Here is a 15,497-nt window from a genome sequence, read left to right as displayed (position 1 = left end):
AATTTCTCATTTATAACACTGATATGCCAACAAAGATGCATTTTAGTACTATGATTATGAACTCCCTTTATTTCTACCTTTCTTAAGTTTGTAAATCTTCCTATGGCCTCTAAAGAGGTCCCTATCATTTCTGCTCTTTTCCTTCCATAACTTTTAGACATTCCATCTTTACAGTCTCTTAAATCTGGAGAGTTAATTTTAGTTCAGAAGCTGGTGATGGGCCTTTTCCTTCTCTTCTTGAAAATGAAAGTTTCTATTTAATTTCCAGGGATAATTCCCATTTTGTTAACCATTTCATATTCAAATGCAAACCTGTTCCCTTTTCAAAAATCTTTAATAGCCTCTTTTTCATCTTTCAAGTCGAAGTGCTTTATAATAATCTGTTTTTTTCTGTTTGTTTCTTTAAACACTTGGCCTGTTCTGTCCTCTTTTCTCTTGCCATCTCATTTTTTCCCCTCTTTTTGCTTTCCTGGAGCAGCCTCTTTTGCTGGAGGACCCATCTATTTCCAAAGCTCATCTGTTTTCCTTGGTTCTAAATCCCAGCTTTGCTTTCGTAAACCTCATATGCAAATGCTACAGTTAATTCAAGGTATACATGCATGATCTTGGATAAGGATAATTTCCTTAGTTGGGGCCCTCTTCTGTAAGAAAAATCCCCCAGCCCCCTACTGCTGTGTACTATTGTTGTGACTATTTGTGAGATTTGGAAGAGTAGAGAGGATCTTGCTCATTTTTTTTGTTCTGGCCCTTATGCTATTGGGTCTGTATGTGATGGGCTCATATGTTTGTGACTTAAGATAATGCTCCAGAAAATGATGTTGCTGTAAACAAAACTACACTACTTCAGTTGTGTACATTTTTAAAGTAAGACCTCTGAAAACAGAATTGCTATTATTAGCATAACTGGTGTTTCCTTGTAAAAGCCACAGATCACATGTGATTCTTTCCTGTGAAATGTTTTATTTTTAGGTCTTAACATATGCAGGTTTTTGCCATGCCTTTTCAAAGAATTTGTATCAACGCCTCAGCAAGTGTTTCTGAAAATCTCGTTCTGTAGTATTGTCTTTTATAGTGTAGATTTTTTTCCACTGTAATTTTCTACATCCCTCATGTTTCAAAGATTTTTTTTTTTTCTCACAATCTGTTCCCCTCCCTCCCCCCCCCCCATGCAGATCTTCTTTATAATTAATACCCAAACTACTACTTAAACTGAAGAAGATGGCTTTTAGGATAGATTGGCAGGCAAGCTAAATTATTCCTATTTCATCTCCGCCATAGGAAAGACTTGCATGACTTATGTTGAAATACATATTATTTTAACGCTGATTGCTCAGTGTCTTACGTCGCTTAAGTAATTTTCATCGTGTTTCACAAGTGTTTCACAACAGCTTTTAGTTTGTTTTAAAGTAATGGCTTTTATTAAAATTACACAATTATGTTTCTCACTGTTACTGAAGACAAAACATTAGGCCACCTATGATGTGATTTCATGAGAGAAGTGTATCTTTTGGCATAAGTTTCCAAGACTGTGTATAACTGTTAGGTTGCAGCTTAGTTTGTAATAGCACTGATTGCATTATTGGATCTGCAAGAGTGTTGTGTTTTTTATGATATTTTCTGTGCAGTGAGTCATAACAACAATAATAATAATAATGATAAAGCATAACATGGCGTAATTTGTGGGTTTTTCTACTGATACAATATTCCCAGACATATCCTGCTTGCCACATTACTTAAGGTAGGCTTTAAAAATGTCTTTAAATTTCAGACCTGTCATCTATTTGTAAGCTCTCGGCTCAGGCCCCAGGAGCTGTGCAGGCTGGTGGCCCTGTGGTGTTTCCCTTCCAGCCAGACTCATTTCGGGAACCCAGACACCTGTGACAGACCTTGAGAGGCGGCAGTATGCCAGCGGCTCCCCAGCCATTTCCAGCCCTTTTGTCCTGAAAGTAGGGACCGAGCAGGAGGATGGAATGGATGGACCTATTTAGGAATTATTCTTTTGGCCTACTTTGAAAGTAAACACAACTTGAACAACGTGGGTGTGTCCATCAGAGGGGTGGTGGGTGGGAGGAGAGCAGCGGACTGGCCCCCAGCAACCCTGGAGCTGGATGCCGGCAGACCCTACATAACCCCTGGGAGAAACGGGGCCCCGCCAGGGTGCAGGCAGAGCAGCCCAGGTCAGGTCAGAGGGGTGCTTGGCCAACTGTCCTGTCCCAGTGGCCCAAGGCAGATGCTGAGCGAGGAGCAGAAGAGCAGAACAAGTGCATATGAGGCTTCCCCAGAGTCCTTTTCCAGGACTCCAAGAATTTTTGAGTCAGGTATGACTTCTGTGTGTTTGGCAGCCCTCAGTTATGTCCATTAACTTGTCTGTTCCCAGCTTGAAAACCAGTACAGAGCTCCACTATCCATGCTTTCTTGCGGTAAGAGGTTCGACATTATAACCAGGGGCTGTGCCAGAAAAGGTCTCTTTTCATTGGTTTTGAGCTTACTGCCTTCTTCTGTTGCCTCCTACTTCTTGCACTGTATAAGGCAGAGGATGATCAACCTCTTTGTTGTCTTATGCCAGACACAATTTCCAGATCTTTGAGAACATAACATGTGATCTTCCAGAACATAAAAACATTAACAGCAATATCTTTTAAAAAGCAATAATTTTGTCAGACCCACATGCAAAGACCCTGTGCTTCTCCTTGTCATCCCTCCAAACACAACTGTAAACTCCCTCCGAGTTAAGTCATTCTGTTTGATCTCTGTCTTCTGTATTGTACACTTTAATATTTTACATTTTATAATTTCTTGCATCTTTCTTGGCACAAATTCCTTTGTGGCCATCAGATAAGGAGGATGGTCTTAGTTTAACTGATTCCCCCAGAAATAGCTGAGAGTACAAGTAGAGCCCTAAGCTATAGTGGTAGCTTTAGTAAACCTGTGGAAGAACAGACTTTTGCTGGAAAGAAAGTGTAGTGAATGCTGAGAAACCATGTATCTAACTTAAGCAAGCTAAACCTAAGTGCATGTTAAGAGAGCATCTGTCTAAATTTCTAAATCTGGAAAAGGCATACAGACCTTATAGAAGTCTTTGAGCTTCCCCCAGGTGGATGAGTATCCTAAATCCTCCTAAGAGGAATTAGAGGATTGTAATCAGTAACTCAAACAACAGCATCTCTTTTAGGTCCTCCTCAATAATGGGTCACTTGCAGGCTGCTGTGCAAAGCATCAATATAGGTATATGGGCCTGACCAGAATTAAGGGCATCCTAGAGCATGGATCTGGGGGCAGCTGGTTATGCCGGTTCTGCAGTGTCTTCCCTTTCTTCCTTCCCTATTTACAGCTGCTGAGGTATTTTCCCTTCCCTGCGTTAGCTCTGGGGCTCATCGTACCTCTTCACAAGGGACTTAAATTACTTAATGCAGCAAAACTATGGTTTGTTGAATCCTCCTAAGTGTACTTTGACGAGTGCCAGTACTGATGCCAAGAGTATTTTGATGAGCGTTAGTTCTGAGACCGAGAATATTTTGATGAGTGCTAGTGCTGACACAAGATAGGTTCAATGCTTGCTGCTGAGGGGGCATTGAGTCTTCCTGCTCTCAGCAACACCCAGCTGTGAACTCACTGTGACTGAGGGGACCCCACCTCCATGAACAGTTGTCCCATGGATGCTCCCATTCAGAAATTTATTCGCATCCCTCTTTCTGTTGCCTCTGTCACTTACACTCAGATATAAAGTCTTCTTTTTAACTTCCAGTTTCCATTTACTCATTGACAGTCCATCTACATCTGAGGTTGTGCCAGCATTTTCTATAGCCTAATTGCCTACCTTTACATCTTGGTGTATAAACCCTGGTGCATTCAGATCCCCTCACAACTCATTTTTTTGCTAGACTTCAGGAGCTTTCCATTCCCTGGTTATCTCAGGAGCCTCTCTGTGCTTCTGGGTAATTGGACTTTCTAAGCAAAGCTGTCCAGTATCTGTCTGCAGTATTTGAAAAGAGGTCTCCTTTGGACAGTAATATTAATCTTACCTCAGTTTGATTGGAAATACATCTTCTTTCATGTATTCTGGGATGACAGTTGTGTTTTTCAGGAAGACAGTCTATTGATCTGCAAATCATTTTGCCAGAAACAAGTGCAGTCATGTCTCACTTCCTTGTAAACCAGGCCCTCCAAAACAATATAATACAAATTCCCTCCAGCCCTTAAGTGCATAAATTTGCTGTTTGTACAATTGAATTTGATCCTGTTTCTAATATCTAGTCCTGAAGATCATCCAGCTCTTTCCTGTGGGAGTTTTTTCAATATTCTTCTTTATTCCCCATGCTTTCCAAATTAGCATTATCAGCATATTTCGTTAGAGCGCTCCTGGTCTTTGTGCCTGGGTTATTAATGCAAATATCAAGCTGGCAGTTTGTAGGGCTGATATGGAGTGACCCATACTACCAACCTCGTCCCGCTCGGGGCTTGCTCTGGGCAGTCACCAATGCCTATGTGAGCAAAAAAGTCCATGGCCCTGCTGCCTGTTTAGCCAGGGTGAAGCTCTGGGAAGCTGAGTGGCTGCTGCCCTGGGCACCGCTCTGCTGTCCTTCCCCTCCCACAGCATGTCAGCTCACCCCTAGCCTAGGTATTTCGCTACTTGAAGGAGAAACATTAAATTTTGCCTCTTCTACTGAGAAGGCTTGTGGTTGTTGTTTGCTGTTGTGTCAGTCAGCGTGCCTGTTGTCATGTTTTCTTTGCAAGTTCTTCATCTTTTCCAGTTTAATCACCTCTTATGTGGGACAGTATCAAATCTTTATACAGATTTCATCTAGGTTAAAATTTTGTGATCTTTGAAAATGTTTAGTGAAATTTCTGATGTAATTTCCTTGCCTAGAAAATAGCTTACGAGGAAGAGGATCTGATTGGTTCAGCACGAAGTGTCTTGGTAAATACAGCATGCATTTAACTTACATACATTTGCCTCAGGTCTAATTGTTTTTTCTCTTCAGCGTTTGTTCCAAAGCCTTGTGTACTTTTGAGTCTGAGTCTGCTGTTGCCCAGAGCATTTTCCACTGACATTGCTAAAGCTGCTGGGCTCCCTGGTGGAGCGAGCGTGAGGGATGGGCCCTGATGGAGGCCTGCCCTGGGGCCTGAGGACAGCATGGCACCCGCTGCCTGCCTTAGCACCTACACCAGGTGGAATTGGCCGTGACCCTACGGTGTGGTGCAGCTCCTGTGGCTGGTGGTTTTGCCTAGCTATTTAGAGTGATCCTGAGCTCATCGTACTGAATTTACAAGGTCATTTCATTATTGTGCCGTTGTGTCCTTAGGCGTCTGCTAGACGCAGCTGCCATTTTCCCTCAGATATAGCCTGCTGCAGGAGTGACTGCAACTGGTTTCTCGTCCTTCTGCTTTTTTTTTTTTTTTTAAAAAGTTCACCTAACTTCCTTACTGTTGTCTTTTAGCAGCAAATAGAAAAGTCTCTTGAATTAAAATAATTATCAGTGGCTGGTTTTGAATCTTCTGTGAAGAAGCCCCCCCCTCAGTTTTCCTTGTCCCGCCTTCTGGTATTAAAAATCAATGTATCCCATGCACTGTGTAACTCCATTGAAGGAGGTTGTTTCAGTGATTTTTATGAACATTTTAGGAAAAGTATCCTGCAGGTCTTGCCCTTTTCAAATGTTAATTTTTAATCAGTGCTTGCTGAGAGAGAGTGCAAGAACACATGCACAAGGCTTATGGTTCTCTTTTCTTTTTCTTCCAGTGACCTGCTGTCTTCTGAATATCTTGAGAGGCATATCGAGCAAGGTGGGAAGACAGTGGAAGTTAAAGTAAGAATTTCCTTTTTATGCTTTGCTTTTTTAATTTGCTTTGCTATTGATGTTAATGCAAACTCACCTATTTTCTTGAGAGATATCTTATTTTTCAGGTGACTTGTTTTACCCTTCTGAAGCAAGCATGTTTCATGTCTTCTAACTTTTCAGCTTTTAAAATAAGACAAATAAAATTTATTGGCAAATTTAGTACATTAATGTTTATATCGAAATGGTATCCATGAAAAATGTATACATGGTAGTTCTTTTTACTAGTAAATATAATTTACTTCTGATGCCTATTCAAGAAAATCTTTCTGGTTTGGTAGCTAGCATTTCCTCATTGTACTAAACCCCAAGTTTGTTGTTTTTAATGAGCTTCTTTGTGAGAATAGCAAGATTTATTGTATATTTCCAAATATCTAGTCACCATCTCAAATTGTGGGTTTCTTTCTCTGGATGTTTGTTGGCACGATGGCTACAAGATCCTGTTTCTTGAGTTGTCTTCTGTGAAATGTTCTACTGCCTTTGCAGGAGTGTTTTTTTGTTTGGTTTTTTTTTTGCATATGACATGGGAGAATTTCCTTGAGGACCTTCTGTTTATTAGGACAATATTGTGTATAAGCCTAGTATAAAATTACTGTAGATTATGTAAAATGTGCGTGAATGTAATATGTGCTGTGCATAATGGAAGATCTTTAAATTTGCCCATCAGGTCAAATTTTGTTCAAAGTTTACATTAATTTAAAAAGACCCCAAAAGTCTTTCACTAAATCTGAGATCACCTGAATATCCTGAAACAAATTATTTAACCTCTGCAATGTGAAAGCACAAGTGGAAATGGACAAAGCAATCCTTTAGCTACCAAGTAGCTGAAGATACATGTTTCCTTTGGTTTATCCTTTTCTAGCATTTGCAAGCTTGAAATATGTTTTCTTTTTATTCTCTGGTAATAGTCTGTACACATTATCAGACTGAGGCAAACACATACATGTTCCACTAAGTTGTAAAGACTAATTTCTCAGTCAGCCGTGATCTGCAGTCAAGAAGTCTTGACTCAGATTCAGAATGTGAGTCAAAGCAGAAATAAAGGTAATAGCTGATACTAATAAGAACAAAACAATCCATTTGTCTGCATCAAGGTATATACGCAAGTTAGCTAAGTTAGTCTATCCAAGTCCCATCACTGAATTAGGACAAATCTCTTTCTGATGAGTAAACCTTAATCAAGCAAGGAAATGTTTGAAATCAGTGGTTCTTCTCATGTAAGTACTGCTTAATTGCATGGGGAAGATACAGGAGGATTGGGCCTTTCAAAGGAAGGGTCAGAAAATGTTTTCTGGGCAAAAGATCTCCCAGTCTCCATGGTCCCAGAGATTATTTCCCTTCAGTTAGCTGCCGTGCAGGGTCGTGGTGTACCTTCAGGGGTGGCTATCACTGCCTCACTTAGTACTCTCAAACTTGCTTTAAGGAGAGAACTGGCATCGTTGCCATTGACCTTGGTGCTGGAGATGGACTGAATTGGGGGTGAAAGGGTCGCTGGGTTGCACCTTGCTGTGCAAAGGAGGTGTATTGCTGCCCAGTTGGGGTGTTTCCCCCTCTGCACTTCATTATACTGGCAAGGTTGGTCCCTGGGGCTGCTGGGAGGGTCTTCTGCCCCTTCCTCACTCACTGCTCTGGGAGTTCGGCAGGCAGCAGTCCTATGGAAGTGTGCCAGGAAGGGGGACATATATTTTTTGCTCATTTTTTTTCAACCAAATGTCTGGGATTGGAGGAGAGGGAAGCAGCTGCTGTGACAAAATGTTCGGAAGAGCCTGTTGGCCACAGTCATGGGCACATTTTCAGAAAAGTTCAGATATCAAAAGATTTTTGGAAGAGCGCAGGCTGCCGAGTACTTTTTGATGCCAGACACTGAGTGAGGCTAATTTCAGCACCCAGTAGTTGTTTAAAAATAAATGTGGCTCCCTCTGACCTGCTAGTATTTTTCAGAGCGCCTCTAAGTGCTCTGAAGAGTCCTGTTCTTTCGTCAAACAATTTCTGAAAAGCCCAGTGGTATCAATTTTGCATTTGAGAAACTGAACTCTGGTTTTACATCAAATATTTTGCCAATCTTACTCCAAATACAAGAATTTTTCATGATGGTGATTTAGTACCTTCAATTTCTGTGGAAACCGTTTAATGTAACTGGTAGAACCACCTTTAAATTGGTACTTCTAATATGCACCAGGTAAAACATAATTATTATACTAGATTTTAGGGATTGTGCAGATTGCTTAGATACTTATTTAAAAATAGCTAGCAAAAGGGTGCAACATAAATAAATCACAAAATATGCACTCTGCTACGCAGCATCTTCTTAAGCAGGAGAAGAGGTATTTCAGAGAGGATCCAGGTTTCTATCAGTTGCTTCGACCAGCTGCTCTTTACCCACCTCTGTGCAATTTGGTTTTGGCTGTAGGCAGAAACAGAGGCAGTCTGGCAACATCTCTCTCGCTGCTTTGGTAGAGAAACGGTGACAGAAAGAAAAAGTCTTGTCTGTCATCCACTGCAGTTGCAGGCTTTCAGCAAGCCTGTTTATACAGCAAAAGGGCCTCCTCTGTTCTTGGCCTTCTTAGTGATGTAAGGAGAGGTGTATTTTAAAATACATATATATTTCCCCCTTGCATTTCTCAGTGCAGGAATACTGCACAAACAGGCATATCGTCAGTGCTGCTGTTGTGCCATCAGCAATACGGGAGAAGACAGGAGCTTTGAATCACTGTGGGAAGGCAGCTGTATGTACACTCAGTAGTTTCGGAATGTTACAGGCATGAATGTGTCTGGGAAGCAGATGCCTGCCTGGCCTCATACGCGATGTGGAGTTCATAACTACTTTTGCTACTGCCCCCTCCCCCGTAAAACTTCCTGTGCTGTAAAATACATATGGATCTTCTGCCATTACTTAGGGTGCTTCAGAGAGCAGACGGGGCAGGGACAGGGAGAAACATTCAGATCATTACAAATGCCACTTTGAAGGAGCAAAGGGATTTTTATAGGGAGGAGTGTCCCCAGTTTAACACACCTTTTTATTATAAGAGAAAGTTGAATTACATTCGATTGCTGCATAATTCATTAATACATTAGACCTTTGTGAAGGTGGAACATGTTACACATGATTTTGCAGGGTGCCAGCATTTAGCCGCTGCAGAAGAGAGATTTCTCTGTGAGATACCCTTGTTGATTTGGCAGTTAGGCAGCACCTAAGACATTCTTATTAAACCAGCAGCAATGTGCAGTGCTTAAGAAAAACAAAAGGAGGAAGATCTTTGAATTATTTCAGTGTTTCCCCCATGCACCCTCCTTTACTTTAGATCATGTCTCTAACTGCTAGGGAAGCAGCAGTATTGGCCTAAATTCCCTCTGGTAGCAAAGAGAATAATCAATAAGAAAGAGAAAAACCCTTCATGCATTGCCTTTTCCCGACTGTGTCAGTCCAGATCATCCTGTACTCACAGCACATAAATACTCAACTGTGTATGCTTAATGTTGCTGCAGTATACCTCTGTGTGCTTTTATCTCTCTTTTTTGGGTTATCATTCTGTCACTGATGCTGTCAGTGAGATGAAAGGCAAAAAACAGCTATAGTGCTGAGTAATTCACATTGCTGGATTTTTCTCCCTCAGAAGGAACAACTGATACCTATTCAGTGACATTTTCTCTTACAAAATGTTTCAGTTTTTCTCTTTGGAGAGTGCAGAAATAAATATTTTTGCCTGTATTCTCCCAGAACATTGGATAATTCTATGAGTTGTTAGAAAATTGCTTTCTGAAAAAAAATCAAGCAATGAAAATATTTCAGATCCCAGTTAGAGAACATGCACAGGTAGAGTTGTGGTAGATACATGCCATGAATTTTTGATGGCATGTTTAAATTTAACTAGAAGGAACTATATTTCATAGGCAGTCCTAAAATTGTTAAGTGTGTTGGTGTAAACACAGTTTGTGTATTATGGGCACAAGATTACACTAAGAGTGCTCACAGCATGAAAGAACGTTGCTTTTTGCTTCTACTTCACATTGTGTTCATAATCATTATAACATAGGACAACATAAATGGAGTAACATTAAACGCTAGGTACTGTTTTTCTTCATTTTAGTGTTGACGGAGAAGCTTTCGCCCAACTTGCCTTGTGGCTTAAGATTGCCTGTGGCTTTGTGTCCCTGGCTGTGCTGAGCCATATTGCTGGCCCTTGTGGTGCTCAGCCGCTGCCTGTGGAGCAGCGAGCACGGGCAGGGCCGTGCCCGGTGCCCTCCTTCAACCTGCCTGTGGCTGTGCTCTAGAGCTGGGGTGCCCCAGTGTGTCCTCCTGCTCTGCGGTGGCTCTAGCAGAGGTGCCGTCCTTGCAGTTTGGGGAATGAGGTTTGTGGGGCAAATGCATTTTAATGCTGCACAGCAAAGCAGAGCCCTTAGTTTGCAAAAACAGTAATAATTTCCTTTTGTTATGTGCGTTGTTTGGCTAGTAGTGTGCGTAAACTGCCTGTTACTGTAGCTTACAGCTATTTTAATGGCTGTGCACAAGAAGGGAAAAATTGTTGTTCTTCATTGCCTTGCTGTGATTAAAGTCTTGGCTTGTGTGTGCATGATGTGTATTTGAAGGGCACTTTGAATGCCCTTTTTTTAGGAAAATAATATAAAAGGGAGAAAAATACTAAAATCTTGAAAGGCTGGAGAGTGCTGGGGACCTTTGACATGGTGGATATTGCTTTTTCTGTTAAACTCCCTCCTTCAAATCTGGTGTGCTCAAGGAGTTGTTAAGGTACAGTCCCCTGACTGAGGGCAAAGCCTGTGTATGTCACATCTTAGTGCCTGTGTTTGATGAGATCTTATGCTAAATAGCATTCCAACATTTTGCTGTATTGCCACAGGTACAAACAGGCTACAATAATTTGCAGTGCAGCCAGGATAAACACCAAGCCAGCGAGCAGGTCATTTTTATCATTGACTGGTATGTTTCCAGTCTTACAGCTAGGTGCTTCCACCAGCATCTTCTAGTTTTAAGGGCATCCACTGTCCGACCTCTGTAGCAGAATCTCATAATTTCTTTTCAGCTTTTGAGAACTCACCATTTTGTAACCAAAGAGAAAGGTGTTTCAACTTGCCAGAAAAGCCTGTATGCTAAACAGGCTTTCCTGTGAGGGATTAAATTTTCTTCCTGAAAACCAGAGCGCCAGTTCAGCTGGGATGGGAGGGGAGTGCAGGGAGACTCTGCTGTGGGAGGCTGGAGCCTGGGGCTGGTGGGGAGCTGTGTGTGCATGTACCTGGAGCTTGCACAACCTGGTGATGAGCCCCTGGGGGAGAAAAGAAACTGAAAAGGAAAAAAAATCATAAAAAATGCATGAATTTTATATGCCTATTTCTGGCAGGGCTTTTTCGGCTGTGTCCAGAGACTAGAGAAGCTGTTAGTACCAGAAGAATCACTCGCTTGCTTGTTTGAGAGACTATTTTGAATAAGGGTTCCCCAATGTCGTCAGATCTCCTCTCCTCTACTCCCTCGACAGAGCTCTGCCTTCCTCATGTCAAATTATTAATAAATCTAGGCCATAATCTACTTTTTAGTGATAGCAATAAACTAGCCAAAGAAGAGCTGACAGGGAGTCTGAGTCTGACACAGTTTAGCAGGGGATTCCTACAACGTTGATCTTCAGACTGCTCTCATCAACTATTTTCATTAATGACTTAGGAAAAAAAAATAATCTGTATATTAATGAAACTTGCTAGCAGTACAAAACTGAGAAGCATTACAGTGCACAGAAAGATCAGATGGAGAACTGGCTATCTTTGACCAATGGAGTGAATAAAAATGTGATGAAGTCGGATAGAACAAATGGCAACTTCTTTCACTTACGGACTAATTATAGGCATTTTTGCTGTACAATGGGAGTTCATAAATGGAAAGTTCCACAAGAAGGAAAAGATCAAAGTGTAATAGTGGAGCAGGGAATGACTGTACGGTTCTTACCTTACAGGATGCTGCCATCACAGAGGGAACTGTGGTCCCAGGGTATACTCATCAAATAACTTCTTGTAAATTTTGGCTAGAATTAATGTTACTGTATGTGCCCTGATGACGAGTTGACAAAATTTTTACATTTCTGTGTGTTTTCAGTTACTCTGGATGTGGTTTTTTTCCAGCAGTGTCATGCTGCAACAGTGGGTCGATAGGCATTGAGAAATAAATCGCTTTTCTGTTTTAGCATTGTTTGAATTATGAAGCTAATTCTTTGGGGTTTAGTAAAATGTAGTATCCTCTGTGGGGTACCAGGGCAAGATAATCAGCCATCGTATATAATGCATTTGCCTGACCTAATGGTCTGGCACTTTTAATGTATATTGGCATTAACATTTTTTTATATCTGTTTATCTCCCTGCTGTTACTAGCTTACTCTTTACATACATCCTGCTACTGAGGAGGAGGAAATTAAAAGTGGCAGCTTTGAGTATTAGGAGTCCTTCCCAGGCCATGTTTTTGAATATACTACACTAGAATGAATCTCAGATCATGACTCATGTAGGATCTTGCAGGTTTAATTATCTTGTCTTCCTTTTCTTTGTGACATGAAAAAATAAATCCAGTGGTTTTAGCTAGTCCTGGAGGGGAAAAAATATTGTCAGAAAGTGGAAGCCATCAAGAGCTTAAAACGTACATTCCATTGTGGATGTGGGCCCCAGTGATGAAGTCCTGGTTCTGCTGAAGTGAGAAGTTGGGTGACTTTGTGACCATCAGGAGTCACCCTGAGTACTCTCTGCTGTGATTTTCACATGCCCCAGAGGGAAGGCAGCAGTCCAGTGCTTAAATTTGCATAAAAGTCCTGCCAAACTTTGTGCACCTCATGAGTTATTTTCCCTGAGCTACAAAACACAGCGTGCATAGGCAGAGAGTGGCATCAACCAAGTGTTCTGTCAATTCAGACCATGCAAGGACTTGAGTATAGCTAAGAGAAATTAACTACTACTATAACATTAAAGAACATTAAATCCATTTGTAGATGCTCTTATTAAAAAATAAAAGTATCTTTTGGGGTTTAACTTAATCCCTTTGAGGGGGAATTAAGCTAAGCAAACTGAAGCTGCTGTACTTCTGAAAGAGTGCTTCCATGCAAGACTTCAGTGTGCTTTAGCTTGACTTCTTTACTTGATCTTGACTTCTGTAAGTAGCTTTGCCTAGACGCATCTGTTGTTGCCTGTGGATACTGAACTAGCACTGTATTATATACAGTAGGTTAATGTTTCTAGACACAGTCTCAAGATCTGAATTATCACTTAAAGAGAAGTTTCCATCTTTCAGAAATAATGAGCCAATAAGGAAATCTAATTAGTATTTTTTTCTATTTTACTCAGAACTATATCTTCTTCTGACTGATTGGTATCCATGTAGGTGCGTGCCAACATCTCATCTTCTGTGCTGTGTTTATAGTAATCCTGTACATCACGTGCTTATAACTTGGCTTCAGACTCGGGATAGGCTGATGAACTGATGTGACAGATCAGTATGGGTAGATTATGAAGAATTTTCATATAGTCCCTTAAAATGTTTGCTCCCTTTTCCCTATGTACAGGCATGCAGGAACCGGGCAAAATGACTGTCATTAAAATGTCTTGTATGCCATGACTTGGAGACACTAGGCACTGCTACAAGAGCCGACTTAACAGAGTAGGCAGGAAGAGGTAACCAACCCTGTTCTCCTCTGCCTTATCTTTATCTGGCAGCTGATAATTAAAATAATTTTCTCTAACACCAAGGTAAGACAAGGGAAGTCAAGAGGCTGTTTCCCAAGCAGATGCCAAGGCAGCTCCCAGACCAGATGGCGTTGTGCTGGCATGAGCTCTCTGTCCATGCCCTGCAGCTACGTTCATGGAGCATCTTCTCTCGTAGCTACTGGGCAGTAAACACAGTCCTCATTTGGCCTCCAAACCGGAAAGCTGGGCTGATAGCACATGCCATCTGCTGAAAGCACCTACCATGAGTCACGAATGGTAGTTGGAGCGAGTCGCCTATGTGCAGGATTCTGTCACGTACATGTGTGTCTTCTGTTTTTTAAGAGTGCTTCCAGCAGTCTTTAAACGTTGGCATTTTGTGGAGAAGCCTTAGAAGTGGTGATGCTTTATCCTAATTTTGGAATCCGTATTTCTGATTTCAAAATCTGAAATAGTGTTATAACCTAATGTCACTACAGCATGTTGGCTGTGAGTTGTATGAGTACATGTGATAGCTGTCCTCCTACAAAGGGAAGTTACCATTACCATTTTCAAAACAGTTGGCTTTCAGGAGTCTGCAGTACACTGTAGCTAAGTTCAGAGACCTACTCTGCAAAGAGGTGATGCCAGGGGTCCCTGGAGTTGTTACTGAGCTGTGTAAGGGCTGACCCCAGGGCTGTGCTGCAGGACTGCACAGTCATGCCAGCCGGGCCCCTGGCTTTGCTGAAGCACATGTCAATTACAAGATGTTTTCTCTCCATGCAGTTACACAGGTCAAAGTGCCATTTTGACTTTTTTATTTACAAATAGAAACCCATCTGTAAGTAGAAGTCAGTGAGAGGGTATGCATTTTCTTCTCCTGTTGCTCTTTCTCATGCAGTCTTAGTTATCGCTGGGTCAAAACTTGTGCAAGCATCAGTAATTTGTAAATAGATCTAAGTGATTACTAAGGAAGCAGTTTTAAAACTAGTGACCCCACAATGGGTAGCTCTTTAAAAAGCTAATCGTTATCTGGCACTTCACAGAATGGTGTTGTAGTCGTTAGCTGGCCTTTTGGGAGCTTTCTGCTGCAAGGAAAGAGGGAGCTGTGATACTAGGAACTGAACTAGACCAGCAATCTCCTTTCCTTTGGATTAATGAGCATTAAAATGGGAATATGTAGCTGCTGGAAGAAGGAAGTTATTAATTTTAGGGTCAGTGCCTGAGTGCAGCATGAGTTTTAATGGCCAGCACCTCCCCTAATTGCAGAAAACTGCTTACTTGAAGATCTGATGTCGGGTCTTATTTGAAAGCAGATGAATGTGCATCCTTAATTTTCCTCCCCTGGGAAGGTCATAGTGTCTCTGAGGTGAATAACAAACACTGTCGGTGTATGGTCAGCAGATGCTTGTTTCACTGAGACTGCAGAGAAAAGTGAACTGCTGCCATCACTGACTGTCATGGCTGTTCTTTTGCTTTGCTTATTTCCCCCCTTCATTGTGAGTATTGGTTAATGTGTTTTTCATCTCTTTTGTGTTTACTCAGCAGTTGGTGCCTCTCTGGGCAGGGACAAACTATCTTAAAGGATAGACATGGGGACAGATTTTACTTGCATTCCTAACATCTCTGCCTTCTCATTTTTATTATCTTTGCCACACTACCTACCCAGACAGGCTGCAGGGAAGCTCGGACTGACATGGACAAAAAGGGTTGCATTCTGGTTGGTGAAGAGCTGTAGCAATTCACAGGGCAAGATACCCTCTAATTCAGTATTTTGCTGTAATGATCCAATTTAAGCATCAAGATGAAGATTAAGTCATAAACTATCATAATGATTCATTTGTTTTAATTGACCCTGTTGGGGTCATTCTGATGCTTTTTTTTGTTGGTTTTTTTTTTTTATCGGATTTTTAGCTTTCCAAATCAATAGACTTCCTATTAAACATCTGTATATTCTGTATTGCTCTTGGAAGTCACTGGTAAGGCTAAGAGGTTTCA

General features: G+C 41.4%; 1 protein-coding gene across 8 annotated transcripts in view; it reads left to right on the top strand.

Moving 5' to 3' along the window:
- ADAM22 (ADAM metallopeptidase domain 22) overlaps positions 1-15,497 on the top strand; it is a 139,991-nt gene that overhangs the window by 56,226 nt on the left and 68,268 nt on the right. For all 8 annotated transcript variants that reach the window (XM_049798187.1, XM_049798185.1, XM_049798186.1 and 5 more), the window contains one exon: positions 5,738-5,804. In XM_049798187.1, the coding sequence (XP_049654144.1) occupies positions 5,738-5,804 (67 nt within the window). The remainder of the gene's footprint in view (positions 1-5,737; positions 5,805-15,497) is intronic.

This window comes from Accipiter gentilis, chromosome 4 (genome assembly GCF_929443795.1).
Source record: "Accipiter gentilis chromosome 4, bAccGen1.1, whole genome shotgun sequence".
Taxonomy (NCBI): Eukaryota; Metazoa; Chordata; class Aves; order Accipitriformes; family Accipitridae; genus Astur; species Astur gentilis.
The sequence above is the reverse complement of the archived record's forward strand: the minus strand, read 5'-3'. Positions and strand labels throughout refer to the sequence as shown.